Source organism: Ahaetulla prasina, chromosome 3 (assembly GCF_028640845.1).
Source record: "Ahaetulla prasina isolate Xishuangbanna chromosome 3, ASM2864084v1, whole genome shotgun sequence".
Classification (NCBI taxonomy): Eukaryota; Metazoa; Chordata; class Lepidosauria; order Squamata; family Colubridae; genus Ahaetulla; species Ahaetulla prasina.
The window spans coordinates 211,059,908-211,076,185 of record NC_080541.1 but is presented as its reverse complement, the minus strand read 5'-3'; the positions used below and the strand labels follow the sequence as shown (position 1 = coordinate 211,076,185).

Genomic DNA, 16,278 nt, shown 5'->3' with positions numbered 1-16,278 from the left:
GTTAAGAAAATGAAGTTGTTTCTGGTAGTTTTGTCTCCTCCCTAAATTGAGAAGAAGCTGAGAAGAAACAAAATCTGAGCATCTCTTTCTCTGCTGTGAACATTCTTAGATTTGCACCCTATGACTATCATTAAGTGTTGTACCTTAGAATTCTTGATGAAGGTATCTTTTCTTTTATGTACACTGAGAGCATATGCACCAAGACAAATTCCTTGCATGTCCAATCACACTTGGCAAATAAAAAATTCTATTCTATTCTATTCTATTCTATTCTATTCTATTCTATTCTATTCTATTCTATTCTATTCTATTGAGAAATGCTTTTCTGCAACCAACTAGTTATTGAACCCAAAGAACTGCACTGCACAATTGGAGTGTGTAAAACGTTCTTAGGTCAGAACAGTCAGTTTGAGCATTCTAAATCTGAAACAAAATGACCCTTTGAATTCAGCACAAAATAGGGATGTTGCTTTGAGTGTTCACTCTAGAAAAGAAAAAGTATCTTGCTCCCAATGTTTCATCTGGAGGTCACTTTCTTACAGTTGAGGACTATATCCTGGGCTCTTCAGCTATGATGCTTGGAAAACTAGACATAGGGGCTGGATTTTTATTGTCGCACAATATTGCAACAATAATATAGACCAGGGGTCTCCAACCATAGCAACTTTTAAGATTTGTGGACTACAACTCCCAGAATTCCCCAGCCAACATGGCTGGCAAAGAAATTCTGCAAGTTGAAGTCCACGTGTCCTCAAGTTGCCTAGGTTGAAAGCCCTGATATAGACAATGTCTATATTATGAAGAAAAAGCAATAGAATATGTACCTAGTCACACTTCCATAAAGGAACCTTACCAGTTTTGGTTTTCAACATATGGCAGTTTTATGTTTGGGTATCACCACAATTTTATGCTTGGGAAGAAAGGAAGGAGGGAGAAGAAGGGAGGGAGGGAAGGAAGGAAGGAAGGAAGGAAGGAGGGAGGAAGGGGTGGGAGAAGGGAGAGAGAGAGAGAGAGGGAAGTAAGTAAGTGCTGCAGTGTAGAGATTCTATGCTTTCTCAAATTTCCTTCAAACTCTTTTCACCTTTCTACTACATCTGTTGTTTAAATGTTTATAGAATTCAGATCAATATATTAATGTGTGAGGAATATTAAGGAACCATTCATATGTAGGCTTCATGGATTAACTTTGGTATCCTGTTTATCTCTTATTTATTTATTTATATCCCACTTTTATTATTTTTGTAAATAACTTAAGATGGTGAATATATCTAATACTCCTTCCTCCTCCTATTTTCTCTATAACAGTAACCCAGTGGGGTGAGGATGGGCTGAGAGATACATAAATCTTTCTAGAGTTGCATGGGATTTTATTACACCGTTTTTAGAATATTGTCATGATTTTAGAAAAAATATTTCAAAAAATCGTGTATGAATGTAACTACATTCCCACTGCTCATCTATTCATTATTAATCAAATTGTCAGACTGATTGCTGCAAGATAGTTGGTCTAACTTTGCTTTGCCTCCTTTTTCTGCCCAACGCTCTCCAACTCAGAAAACAGCAGCAATGATCAGAGGCAAGCGTGCAAGAAACATGAACTCTATGTCAGTTTCAGGGATCTTGGCTGGCAGGTAATGCTCCTTTTTTTAACTTGGAATTAGAGATCCCCATTGTGCTTTTAAGTCTACTTATTCTCAAGTGGGTAGCGTGATATTTTTTTTTTTTATTTGCATTTATATCCCGCCCTTCTCCGAAGACTCAGGGCGGCTTACACTATGTCAAGCAATAGTCTTCATCCATTTGTATACAAAGTCAACTTATTGCCCCCCAACAATCTGGGTCCTCATTTTACCTACCTTATAAAGGATGGAAGGCTGAGTCAACCTTGGGCCTGGTGGGACTTGAACCTGCAATATTGCAAGCAGTTGCTGTTAATAATAGGCTGCATTAGCATGTTGCGCCACTAGAGGCCCTTTAATATCCTTTTCCTATTATGCCCAAAATTGTAGAAAAACAAAAAGCCAAACCTGTTTTGACAGGTAAGATCATGCAGGTTTCCATGTTGCTTTTAAATAATTCCAGGGCAAGCGTTCTTTCCTTATATCCTGTTTCCCTGAAAAAAAAAAAAAGCCCTAGCATTTTTTTTCACGCATAATATAAGCCCTATCCCCCAAATAGGGCCTCTGGTGGCTCAGACTGCTAAGACAGTCTGTTATTAACACAGCTGCTTGCAATTACTGCAGGTTCAAGTCCCACCAGGCCCAAGGTTGACTCAGCCTTCCATCCTTTATAAGGTAGGTAAAATGAGGACCCAGATTGTTGGGGGCAATAAAAGTTAACTTTGTATATAATATACAAATGGATGAAGACTATTGCTTAACATAGTGTAAGCCGCCCTGAGTCTTCGGAGAAGGGCGGGATATAAATGCAAATTAAAAAAAAAATAAGCCCTTACTTAAGAACCTGTGCAGCCAGATGGCGGGCCACCCATTTTGTCTGGCTGCTCATAGTGCTTCAGCCATGAGGTGAGGTGTTGTGGTGGCGGAGCTGCTCCACATGCCCCGCAGCGGCTTACCTCAGGGCCCCCACAGCCAGACCATCCACAACCCAACACCTGCCGCACAGCGGCAGCACCAGCAACCATGTGCAGCAGGAGCCCATGTGGCCGCCAGCCCAGTTCTTCTGCTTGCTTGCAGCCGCAATGAAGCAGGAAGCCTGGGGCGTGGAGGGGGGCTGGCTGCAGGGGGCCTGAAGTAAGCCAGTGCAGGGCATGTGGGGCAGCTCCACTGTTGCGTTGCTCAGCATCCTGACATACACACACCCTGCAAGCAAGCAAAAAAAGTGGGCCTCCCATACATGGGGAAAAATGAATGACTCACCCAAAAAATAAGCCCTACTGCTTAGTTTGGGGCCCAAAAGAAAATAAGGCCAGGTCTTATTTTTAGGGAAACATGTTCAGTTCCACTAATGGCAGGGGTCTCCAACCTTGGCAACTTTAAGACTTGTGGACTTCAACTCCCAGAGTTCCTCAGCCAGCTTTGCTGGCTGAGGAATTCTGGGAGTTGAAGTCCACAAGTCTTAAAGTTGCCAAGGTTGGAGACACCTGCACTAATGTATTTATTTATTTTTAATTTCTATATCAAATCTGGAGATCACCCATCTCCCTTGGAAGAGCCACTCTGAGTGGCGTACAATTATAGCGTTAAAAACCATGTGCGTTATCTTCCAATAGGAGGCAGTTTAAACGGGAATGAAATAATTCAAGTTAGAAAGGCAGAGGAAGGGCCTTCGAGGCACTGATCAACACCAAAGTTGTGTGTCTGTGGAGATTTTCAGTTGGTTTTCTTTGAACAATACCAAAGTTGTGTGTGTTCCTCTGCGAACCCCAATTTTTTTTTTTTGAAATGCCAGGGGGCCTGCCTCATTTCTGGACAGGAGTGGGTATTCCAAATGGCAGGAGTGATGTGAGAGAAGGCTCTCTTCCTGAACCGTTCTTTCTAAACCAAAAAAATCAGTAATTTTAAAGCCACCTTAGTGGGTAGAACTGAGAGAAAAGGATTGGCTCAAAGTCAACCAGCTCACTCACAGTCTCCCAGTTTCTAGCTTGGTACCTTAACCACGGATAAGGAATGGATACAAATCTAATAATAGGTTGTTGTTGTTGTTTAAAGTTAAAAAAGTCATTCTAATCCAATGTGTCTCCATCTCAGCAACTTTAAGAGGTGTGGACTTCAACTCCCAGAATTCCCCGTTCAGCATTAGGGGAAGCAATTAAAGTTAACAGCGATTGAGAAACACTGCTTTAGGGGAAACGAAGAAAAAAAAAATCCACAGCAACCCCATCGGAGTTGATACCCTTTTACTGGGTCTAGGGATAAATTAACGTGCCTGTGGCAGGAAATGAAGCTTAAGCTTTGCTAACCCTCTCTTTAATCTTGAGATGATAGCACAGACCAGAGACATTAATTTAGGCCTACATAATCCCTAAACTGTTTTAAGCTAAAGTAAACCTCCCCTAACCCCCATCCTTTTTATCCTTGTTCTTTTATTGCAACTTTAAAAAGAGAAACACAGGGTGGGGGGAAACAATCTACAGAAATAAATTAAAATAAAAACAATATTATCTAACCCAGGGGTCTGCAAACTTGGCTCTTTGAAGACTTGTGGATTTCAACTCCCAGAGTTCAGAGCAAAGCTGGCTGAGGAACTCTGGGAGTTGAAGTCCACAAGTCTTAAAAGAGCCAAGTTTGCAGACCCCTGATCTAACCAATTCAGTTTTAAATCCCCATTTAAGTGAAAGTCCTGTATGTATACAGATGAATTTCAAGATTTTTTTTGGGGGGTGGTAGAAATAAATGATGTTGTTTAGCTTATTAAGTCTTCTCCATCTCTCTGCCTCACCTAACCCAGGACTGGATCATCGCTCCAGAAGGTTATGCTGCTTATTACTGCGAAGGAGAATGTGCTTTTCCATTGAACTCTTACATGAATGCAACAAATCATGCTATTGTACAGACACTGGTAAGTTTATCTTCAGCGTCTTTCGCAACAGTTCTGTAGCCTGCTCAGTGTCATTCCATTAAAAGAGAAAGTACAAGAGAGGTGAACTATATGGATTTCAGGAAAGTAAAATAATCATTAACTACATATTAGCATTTCTTATATCTTCAATTTGGTAATTTGCCTGATACCAGGATAGACGGTATTTGGTGAACTCTGTGGAGTCCCTGGTGCTCTTTGAGCATAGTGTTTGCTTGCAGACCTTTCATTACCAAACTAGATAACGTCATCAAGTTTAAATCATGTATTCACAATTTGCCATTGTTAGATAGGATGGCAGTTTCAGTTTCCTTTCCTCCTCTCACCCTGTTGGGTATGATAACAGCTTTTATTCATGCTAAGCAAATATATCTTACTACACACATTTTTCTCGTACCAATATACTTCTCATTTTTCCTCAAAAAACTTTACATAAGAAAAATTTGAGCGATATTTTCCATCATCACAGATTATCAGGAGCTAAAATTCCATGTAAAATTCCATGGGAGAGGATATTGGGTTACTCCGAGATTATAAACTAGATCTAATTATTAATTGACACTATGAGTAAAGACCTTGCAGCTACATTGACAGTTCAGGAATAGCTAGTTCAGCTACTTTGATGGTGGTAACCTGTCTTCCTTGGGGCAACACCCAAACTTGCCATGCAATCAGAGGAAATCAAGTGTTGGTAATAATAGGTGCCAAAACTGGATCTTCCAGTTGAATAATGGGAGGAAACATTGACAGGGTGGAAGAGTGTGAAACTCAACCAATTAACATGTGTCTATATATATTTGTTGTGACCCAGGCCCCAATAGGTAGTCGGAAACTCAGTCAGTGAAAAAACAAACTTTATTAAAACAGCTGAGAATTACTTCATTCTCAGCGTAGTCCAACTAAATTAAAGCAAATTCCTCCCAACACAAATTCCTCAGTCCTATCACCAATCTTAGTCCAAATAGGCAAACTGCCAAAGGGCTTTCTTGGCAAAAGTTCAGAAGACACCGATACAAAATAAATGCAAGACGAAGCTATCAACATTGTTTTCCGGCAAAGCCCAAACGCCATTGCTGGTCCTTTAAGCCTTATGGGAGGGGCCAATCATCTCTTGGCCCTACTCCCAAGTCACCCTCTTTGCTTGAGCTGCTCTTGCCTTCTGGCAGCTCTTCTCATGAGTGCATTAGGAACAGGCTCCTCCTGTTCCTTTGCCTCATACTGTCAGTCTCTGGAGGCTCTGGAGTCCACACCTCACTCCCCGATGGCCCTGGCCCCACTTCTGCCTCCAATGCAGAGCCCTCATTCGGGCCTTCCCCAGCCTCCAGGACTGGCCCATGTTCTTCCTCAACTTCATCGCTGTCCAACTCCGTTGCCAGCTCCGCAGGCTGCTGGCGGACCACAACAGTATTTATAATTCACTATAAAATAAAAAGTGAATAAAAGTGAATTATTTTACCTTTTAAATTATATTTTCACCAGAATGAGAATTTGAAAAGTACTAAAAAAATAATTCAGATATTTGAGAAACCCAGTCTGTATCTCTTGGAAACAAAATGATCCAATGAAAGCTTTCATTGGACCACAAAAGAGAGGAGGAGAGAAAGAAGCAAAAAGTGGAAGAGAAAGATTATTGTATTCCTATCAATAATTTCTTCATATCACCAGTTCCCAAGACTAGGAAGACTATCTAAAGAACAGTCACAATTTTGCAGAGAAAAGTGTTTTCTATGGCTGTGAGAGTTGCATTAATGATAGTGGGGTGTGAGTTGTGTGCATACACCACATACCCACAATACCCACAAACATACACAAATATTGTAAATAATATTATCCCTAAACATTTACCCAGAAAGCCTTTTATCCTCACCCTTCTTGCTCACTGCCCTTTTGTGACTTTCTTATGTAACAACTCTTGTTGAGCTTCTGCAAGATCTGTTTCTTCTAAGCCCAGTAATCCTAGCTTCTCAGTACAGAAGTCAAGGTATCAGCTCTCCTGGCTCCAGTTCCAATAGAACTTGGTGATAACTTTGTTGAAAAACCCTGTTCCTTTCAATGTCTAGTACCCACAGATCTTGCTCGACTCAAAGTTCAAAAATGCCCTGTTAATTCTTACACGGGGATCTTTGAATTTGTAGAAAAGCAGACCTTTCAAGTATAAGTGGCAGTGGTTATAACATCTGTGTAGTAGAAACAGAGAAGCAGATATGGAGGGGAAAAGAACCATAGTCCATTTCTAGAAATCTGTATTTCAGACTGCAACATTCAAATGGCCACTAGATGGCAGCAATGAGTTCATCGTTTTCAGTGACTTTCCTGCCATCTAGTGGTTTCCTGGATTCCTACAGTCTCTCTGTAGCCCAACTGATGTGCTGTTGTGTTGTATTTGTATTTAATATTCAGCTTAAATTCTTGTAAACATCCTGATGTCTCGTAACTTATTTGCCCCCAGGTTCACTTTATAAACCCCGATACTGTGCCGAAGCCTTGCTGTGCCCCAACACAACTCAACGCCATTTCCGTTCTCTACTTCGATGACAGCTCCAATGTCATTTTGAAGAAATACAGAAACATGGTGGTACGAGCCTGTGGCTGCCATTAACAGCCTAGTCAGGAAAGCTATATCGGGATTTCAAAATGTGCAGACTGAATTGTTTTTATAAAAAAGAGAGGGTTTTTTAAAAGAAAAAAAATGAGGGGGAAAAAAAGGAAAGCTGTTTCAGAAAGAACATTTCTAAATGGGCCAAAGGTTCAGGAATGATTTTTGAGATGCAAGCGCTGCTTTGAGCAAAGTTGGCTTTAGATTGCACAGAAGTATCTTGGATGAAAATAAGGATGAATTCTAGGAACAGATACATTTTTTCCCCTGAAAGTGCCTTGTCAAGGAAACAGACCTGTTTTATTTCTTACTTTTCCTTTCTTTCTTTTTTCTTTTTTAACAAAGCTATTTGAGGTGTATATGAATGAGGAACACATCCATGAGTGCTACGTACAGGTTTATAGATCTCCTAAAGAAATGCACCACATGAATTAAAATGTATGAATGAATTTATCTGAATCCACTGGCTATCTTGACCACATTACAAGGAAGATGTGAATTTTGACTTCTTTTTAAAACAAAAATTCCATGGCCTGACATGTTTGAGATGTTCCCTGCCAAGGCAGCTATAAAACTTTTGCAGTTTGATTCCAGACACTGAACATTATGTATATATACTGTATTTTCTGCAGCTGGATCTCCTGTTTCCCATTCAAAACGAGCGGGCAGCATTACAAATCCAAGAATCAGGGCTGTACATAATATGTTTGTATGGCCATGCATAGTGTTCTGTATACAAGCACAGAGAAAAGCAAGATAAACGGTATACAGATTTGAGTTGCAATTGTTTGTGTTTAGTGTAATTCAAGGAATTGCACAATTAAGCTTCTCCTGTTTGAGTAAAGAGGGCTGACAATAGCATTCACTAGAATACTGACAATAAAATTTGCCAATCTATTTCCCAAGTCACAGTAGCAAACATGCAGATTTACTGTAATAATGGTTTAATCACTTTTTCTGGCAGGATTTCTTCTTTTCCTATGCTTTAATCCAATTTGATAGGCAAGAGAAAAGTCTTAACTATTCAGAAGAGTGAATCTCTTAATGTGCCGGAACAATGCATTCAGCCAATATAGAGACCTTTTGTTTCCGAAAAGTGCCTTCTCCCTTTTCTGTTTTGGCAATGCTAATTTAAATCTTCCTCTAATCTGGAAGAGGAGCAGAAAGGTGTAAAAAGTTAATGCAATAATTGCTGTTGAATTAAAAAGGCTACCATTCGTAAGCCACGTTGGTCAGACTAATCTGGATGAAGAGGTGGACAGCTTGTCAGTATTTCCACAATGCTAAATGACATGGAATTGCAACTCGGTTGAACAGTGGTAACCATTTTGTGACCTCCAGATGCTACTGAATTATAAGTCTCATGTTTCATTATTAGTCATTGTGGCTCAGAAGCTGGAATTCAACATCTAGATCCATGTGTTACCTATTTCTGCATAGATCGTGCAAACAAAATTACTCAATGGATAGAGCTGTTGGGAGAAAACTACAAGGATAAAGATTGCATAGAGAGGACCATTATGGGGAACAAACATTAATCAATAACTTGATACCAAGGTAAATAATCCAGGTTCTATCATCAAGTAGAATTGTTTCCAAAATTTGAGAACGTTATTGCTCATCCTCAAATTAGCTTGAAGATGCCCATGTACAGAGATACGACTTTTGGCTGGGTTTTATGTTGTTGTTTCAAAAAGAATTTTGACCATTCAGGAAAGTTTCATAGAAGATACCAAGATAAGAACTTACCATAGGAAGACTAAAGGAGCTGAGCTCACAAAAATGTTGAATTTCAAGCAGCAAGTACGATATGCCATCAGCTAAAACTATATAAACACTGCACTTGTAATACTGGGAGGAGGTCCTCATTCAAAAAAGGATGTTGTGGCTGAAAAGTGACTGAAGCCATTCAGTTTGTTATAACTGGTGCAAGGTTGCAGATAATAACTCTCAATCACTGGACAAAGTCCCATGGAAAGCCATATCTAATCATCACTTGCTTCAAAAAAATTCAAAGGCTTTTTCTGCATCTAAAGATACTATTGTAGCAGAATCGGTTTTATCCTCGGCTATATGCAGTATGTCACTTAATATATGCAAATTATCTGATGCCTGAAAATTTTTGATAAACCCCAACTGGGAAGAATGAATTATATCTGGTAATATCTTTTGCAAGCATCTAGCCAGTAGGACAGACAACATCTTGGTGTCCACGTTTTTGTAGGTCTTTACCTGATTTTAAAATGTCATAAAATTATGATGGTAATTTATCAACCTTAAATTTTACCTCATTGTGTACTGCCCAAAGTATAGAAATCAACAAACCTGTGCATGCCTTATATACCAGTGCTTCTCAATCTTGGCAGCTTGAAGATGTGTGGACTTCAACTCCCAGAATTCTCCAGCCACCATAGCATTTTTGGGGTCTGTCATAACTTCCAATGATTGCTAAGTGAGCGGTCATAAGTGGGGGACTAGCTGTAATTTTTTTTCTGGTTTCCCTGAATATGAGAGAGATGTTTCTTCCTTTCTTCCTGCTAATAAGGCTGCCTAATGAAGTTAATTTGCTTCAGTAGAACACAGAAAGTATTTTATCACACAGTGCCTAAGTAATTTCTAGGGTTTGTTCCTACGTGATGAGTAGCTGGGTGGCTGTTAGGTGGAAAAGGCCCAAAGTGGGACTTTCTACTGTATGAAACCAGCTTGTTTCATATACCAGTAGGTAGAATGATTGTGGGGGTAGATCCCAATCAGAAACTAAAGGGACTAGAGTGATTTTCAAGCATCCCTCCAATTAGAGCTGATTACCTTTTCTCTCAGTCAGTATATTTTTGGATCAGATTAACTTCCTTTCACTTGCTGATGAAGTCAGGAAGTCAAGAGTCCTAGCATATTTTTATATGGATGCTTACACCAGCTTCACATGTCTTTCTAGGGCAGGGGTGTCAAACTCGTATTGTCACATGACATATTGTGAGTTTTCCCCCGTTCAGTAAACCAGGCATGGGCATTACCAGCGTGTGATGCATCTAGCCCATGGGCCACGAGTTTGACAGTGCTGTTCTAGGGTTTGATGAACCTCCTTCAGGGAACTCTTTTTTTAATGCTATACTAGATTTTTTTGATTTTTTAAGGGGCGCAGTGGCTCAGGGGCTAGACACTGAGCTTGTCGATCGAAAGGTTGTCAGTTCAGTGGTTCGAATCCCTAGTAATGGGGTGAGCTCCCTTTACTTGTTCCAGCTTCTGCCAACCTAGCAGTTTGAAAGCACATAAAAAATGCAAGTAGAAAAATAGGGGCCACTTTTGGTGGGAAGGTAACAGCGTTCCATGCCCCATCGGCATTTAGTCATGCCGGCCACATGACCACGGAGACATCTTTGGACAGCTTTGGCTCTTCGGCTTTGAAACGGAGATGAGCATCGCCCCCTAGAGTTGGGAACAACTAGCACATATGTGCAAGGGGAACCTTTACTAGATTCTTCAGGCTGTGTTGGGACAAAAGAAGCAGGATTCCTGGCCATCACATGATCATCATTCTGAACATTGTAGTCCTAGTTTATACAGAGGACACCAGCTTAGGGGAGACTGCCTTATGAGTATGTATATAATATATGGGTGATCTATAATGTCTTCTTTTCCAGATTATGTTGGTAAATATTCTAGAAGAAAACCTTCATGAATGAGTTCAGCCTCTTTATGTGTATTAGGGGAATAATATTCCTAGGGTCATTTCCCTTCCCAATCTTTAAAAATAAATGGTCTTTTTTTGGGGGGGGGGGTTAATTTCTGTTTAAGTTCCGTTCTTTGTACATTTTTTTGTAAATAGTTTTCACAAAAGCCAAAAAAAAATTATTTATTTCAGCCTCTGTATTTCTTTTCTCAGTCACATTTGGGAAAAACAAAACCAACCAACCAATCAACAACAACAAAAAATCATCTCTCATTTGAAAGCATGTTGTTTCTTTATTTAATAAAATATTTATTAACAACTGCTGGTAAAACAAATAAATGTTTGGCAACTTCCTTGCAGCAATTGTTTTTAGATGGTTGTTTGTACAAATTAATCAAATAAATCATTGCCATTTTATGTGGCTTTAAAATGAAGCCTCTCCTGTGATGTTTTTATGTGGTTATTGCGCTTTCTTTTCTTCTTCACAGGCCCCATCCTGTAAATGTTCCTTTGAGTTCAATGGGTTTCATTGTCAGGGCAATGTAATCCCATTCAAAGAGCCACAAATGAATGAAAGCTACAATTCCTCATTTCTGTACCTCGTTATATAATGTAACACAAGGAGATTTTCCTTTGAGTAAGGAACAGAATTTTTTATTGGCCAAGTGTAATTGGCCAATTGACACACAGTTTGTCTCCGGTGCATAAGCTCGCAGTGTACATACAAGCAATAAGTGATAAATCATGACCATAGTCATCATAAAAATACATTCATCAAAATCATAAGTTACAATACTTAGTGATAGTCATAGGATACAGCACCACAAAAAATAGATTAGGAACACAAGTTAAAATAGGGGAAAAAATGGTAAGTGAACATCTGTCTACCCTAGACGAGTTCAAATCACCAGGACCGGATGGATTACACCCCAGGGTTCTGAAGGAACTGGCAGACGAAATCTCAGAACCACTGAACTATATCTATCAAAGATCCTGGAGCACAGGGGGAATGCCAGAGGACTGGAAAAAAGCTGATGTAGTTCCCATCTTCAAAAAAGGGAAAAAAACAAATCCAGGAAACTACAGACCTATCAGCCTAACCTCAATACCAGGGAAGATTCTGGAAAAGATAATCAAGCAACGAATCACCGAACACCTAGAAACAAACAAAGTAATAACCAAAAGTCAACATGGGTTTGTCAAAAACAGATCATGCCAGACTAATCTTATTGCATTCTTTGACAAAGTGACAAAATTAGTGGACTAGAGAAATGCTGTCGATATAATTTACTTGGACTTCAGTAAAGCATTTGATAAAGTAGACCATAACCTACTACTAGGTAAAGTAAAAAAAATGTGGGTTAGACAGCACCACCACCAGATGGATTCGTAACTGGCTGACCAACCGCACTCAATGTGTAGTCCTCAACGGAACTACATCCACATGGAGGCAAGTATGCAGTGGAGTACCCCAAGGCTCTGTTTTAGGCCCAATACTCTTCAACATCTTCATCAATGACTTGGACGAGGGGATAGATGGGGAACTCATCAAATTTGCAGATGACACCAAGCTGGCAGGAATAGTCAACACTCCAGAAGATAGGCTCAAGATACAGAAATATCTTAACAGACTAGAACATTGGGCACTATCTAACAAAATGAAATTCAACAGTGAAAAAAGTAAGGTTCTACATTTAGGCCAAAAAAACAAAATGCACAAGTACCGGATATGTGGTACCTTGCTCAATAGTAGAAAGAATGCAGAGAAGAGCAACAAAGATGATTAGGGGACTGGAGGCTAAAACATATGAAGAACGGTTGCAAGAACTCGGTATGCCTAGTTTAATGAAAAGAAGGACTAGGGGAGACATGATAGCAGTGTTCCAATATCTCAGGGGCTGCCACAAAGAAGAGGGAGTCAAACTATTCTCCAAAGCACCTGAGGGTAGAACAAAAAGCAATGAGTGGAAACTAATCAAGGAGAGATGCAACTTAGAACTAAGGAGAAATTTCCTGACAGTTAGAACAATTAATCAGTGGAACAACTTGCCTGCAGAAGTTGTAAATGCTCCAACACTGGAAATTTTTAAGAAAATGTTGGATAACCATTTGTCTGAAATGGTGTAGGGTTTCCTGTCTGGGCAGTGGGTTGGACTAGAAGACCTCCAAGGTCCCTTCCAACTCTGTTGTTGTTGTTGTTGTTGTTATTATTATACTAAATAAGCAATCAACATAAATCATACTAGGCTACTACATAAACAATATAAATCATAAGATACAAGCAACAAAGTTATAGTCATAAGAAGATAAGGAGATAGGTAACAGGAAAGATGAGAAGAATAATAGTAATACAGCGTTACTTGATAGTTTGACAGTGTTGTGGGAATTAGTTGTTTAGCAGAGTGATGGCATGGAGGCGGATGGACGGATGGACTGTCATTGTGTCTAGTTCTGGTGTCCAGTGCCCTATAGCATCGTTTTGAGAGTAGAAGTTAAAAAAAGTAGAAGGGCCTGTAGATATTTTCACAGCCCTCTTTCTAGCTCATGCAGTATACAGGTCCTCAGTGGAAGGCAGGTTGGTAGCAATAGTTTTTTCTGCAGTTCTAATTATGTAATTATTATCATCATCATCATTATCCACATGCAAATAATTATTCTGCATATTTGCATGTGGATACTCTAGAAAGGTGGAAAAGTTTTGGGACTCCGTTTTATCCAGAATTAGGCTCTGTATTTATGTTCTACATTTATCTTAAAATACGTCTGTTCTACTTTGACTCCCAGGTCTTCCAGATGGCTTACAACAAAACAAATTAACAAATACAGTCCATAACAAGAAATTGTAAATAATGATGAGAGGGAGGGGAAAATCAGTTGCAAAGGAGGATAGATCCCCCCACCCCAAGGCTGGGTTTATTTTATGGAGGAAAATGTTTAAATTGCCCAATACCCAAAGCTTTCTGGGTGGTTTTTAATAAATACATTAAAAGATGCAATTTTTGAATACAAACATGTAGAATAAAATGCAAGATAAAAACTTGAAAACTAGGCAGCTGAAAGACAGTCATTCAAAAGCTAAAATAATAGTGTTTCCCCAAAAAGACCTCCCTGAAAATAAACCCGAGTGCTTATTTTCAAGCTGAAAAGAAAATAAGACCGGGTCTTATTTTCAGGGAAACATGGTATGAATTAAAATACAAATACAAATCAGTTAAGAAGCCAGGACAAATAGATCTTGACCTGGCAACAAAATGATGATAATGTGAATGACAAGCCTCTCTGAGGAGGGAATTTCACAAATGAGGTGCTACCACTACACAAAAAGATCTCCCCTTTGTAGTGGTCGATCTCATCGTCTTTGGTGAGAGGAGAAGGCCTTATTAGACAAGCTTAAAGTTCAGGTAGGTACATACAGTATGAGGAAAGGTATTCCTTCAGGTAATCTGGTCCTAAATTGTTTAGGGCAGATCTGGGCAGATTGGCATTTTATGGCCCGTGGGCTACATCCAGCCCTTTGGCTGTCCATGTCTGGCCCACATGGATTGCTTTTATTTTGAAGACGATTACGTATGTGCTTACGTATGTACACACCTTCACAACCCTATTGGTTCGGCTCTCTTCAATAGTCTCAGTTTCTCATCTGGCACCTTGGGAAAATTCATTGCCCACCCCTGATTTAGGGCTTTAAAGGTCAAAACTAACGCAAGTCCAGGTAGGTATAGTATAGGAAAAGGTATTTCTTCAAATAATTTGGTCCTAAGCCAATTAGGGATTTAAAGGTCAAAACTAACACTTCGAACTGAGTTTGGAAATGGACCGACAGTCAATATAGATGATGAAATATTCATATCGGCCAATCTCAAGTGAACCGTCTAGCTAGTTTTTGTTTTGTTTTTTGAACTAACTGAATTTTCTGGATTGTTTTCAAAGACAACCTGTTTTCAAAGAGAACACATTGCAAATATCCAACTGGAAAATTACCAGACCATGAATAACTATTGCAAGTCTATCTCTATCCAGATAAGGTCACAGTTGGTAAATCAAGTGAAATTTGATTTTAAAAAAACTACTCTGTACTATCAAGGTCACACCTGGGCCTTAGTGACAGTGATGGATGTGGGAGCATCTCCCAACTTGCAAACCTGTTCCTTTAGGGTTAGCCTGGACCATTCCAGGATAGAAATGCATCAGCTGATAATAGTATCTATTTCATGTCTGGTTTGAGTTTCAGTTTATTGGCCCTCCTTCAGTCTATCACCCTGTCCAAACTGGCTTAGGACACTATCTGAAAGGAGAGGTAAAGCTGGTTCTTTTAATTGATTATATGCTTCTGGAAACCAGACAGATTTTCTCCACAATGATCTGTCTTTATAGGTCTTCCAATAGTGCATTCATTTCCATTAGAGTCGTGGTGGCGCAGTGGTTAGAATGCAGTACTTCAGGCTACTTCCGCTGATCACCAGCTGCCTACAGTTTGGCAGTTCGAATCTCACCAGGCTCAAGGTTGACTCAGCCTTCCATCCTTCTGAGATCAGTAAAATGAGGACCCAGATTGTTGGGGGCAATAGGCTGACTCTGTAAACCGCTTAGAGAGGACTGTGGAGCCCTGTGAAGCGGTATATAAGTCTAAGTGTTATTGCTATTGCTATTAACGGAGTCCATTCACCTTGTTGGTTGCTATACTCTCTTTCCTTCTGCCTTTCCTAGCATAACAGCCTTTTGCAGAAAACTAGGTATCATTCGTGTTGATATACCTCAGTCCACGTTCCCAGATTACCTCTCCTAGTGGTTTCTTGTAGATATTTAAAAAGCATATGAGATATAATAGAATGCTGAGGGACTCCATAAGCCAACCACCAGGAGGAAGAATAGGAATCCCCTAGCACCATCTTCTGGAAATCCAAATAAGAGAGGAGCCACTGTAACACAGAGTCCTCAGATCCCAACTTCAGAAGGATACTATGGGCAGCAGTTGTTTGAAAAATGGCTGAGAGGTCTAAGAGGATCAACTGGATCACAGTCCACTTTTTTCCTAACACAGGTCATTTTGCAAGGTGATCAAGGCAGTTTCTATTCCATAGCTAGGGTAGAAATGAATCTAAAAAATCAGTTTGATCTGCGAGAGCCCAGAATCACTCATTCAGTGATTAAACTACAGGTTACGCTGCAGTTTGCTTAACCATGGTTTTTGAATAAACTGCCAACTGCATTTTCCACAGCTTGCTGAGCCAAAAGCAATGTGTCTTTTGACTTGACATTACAGGCGTAGTAGTCAACTTGCTTTTAAGAAAATCCTAGCCTGTCTTCTTCACACCTGAAGAAGTTCAGGAGCAAAGATACAGAACAAAATGTTAACAGTTTGCAGTAAAATTGCAAATGATAGAAAGTACTGTTGAAGAGCAACATATATCAAACTACATTCCAAGCGACTAAAGCATAGTTTACAAATGTCCCAAATCTATTAAAATCTTGC

The 16,278-nt window shown here is 39.7% G+C and overlaps 1 protein-coding gene across 4 annotated transcripts in view; it reads left to right on the top strand.

The window, feature by feature from the left end:
- Window positions 1-11,229, top strand: part of BMP7 (bone morphogenetic protein 7) — a 117,421-nt gene extending 106,192 nt beyond the window's left edge. For 2 of the 4 annotated variants that reach the window (XM_058178850.1, XM_058178851.1), the window contains exons 5-8: window positions 1,555-1,631; window positions 4,411-4,521; window positions 6,989-7,114; window positions 11,019-11,229. In XM_058178850.1, the coding sequence (XP_058034833.1) occupies window positions 1,555-1,631; window positions 4,411-4,521; window positions 6,989-7,114; window positions 11,019-11,207 (503 nt within the window). In that variant the 3' untranslated portion in view covers window positions 11,208-11,229. Of the gene's footprint in view, window positions 1-1,554; window positions 1,632-4,410; window positions 4,522-6,988 lie in introns of all 4 variants that reach the window. The other 2 variants (XM_058178853.1, XM_058178852.1) reach the window with 1 other exon arrangement.
- Window positions 11,230-16,278: the final 5,049 nt, after the last annotated feature.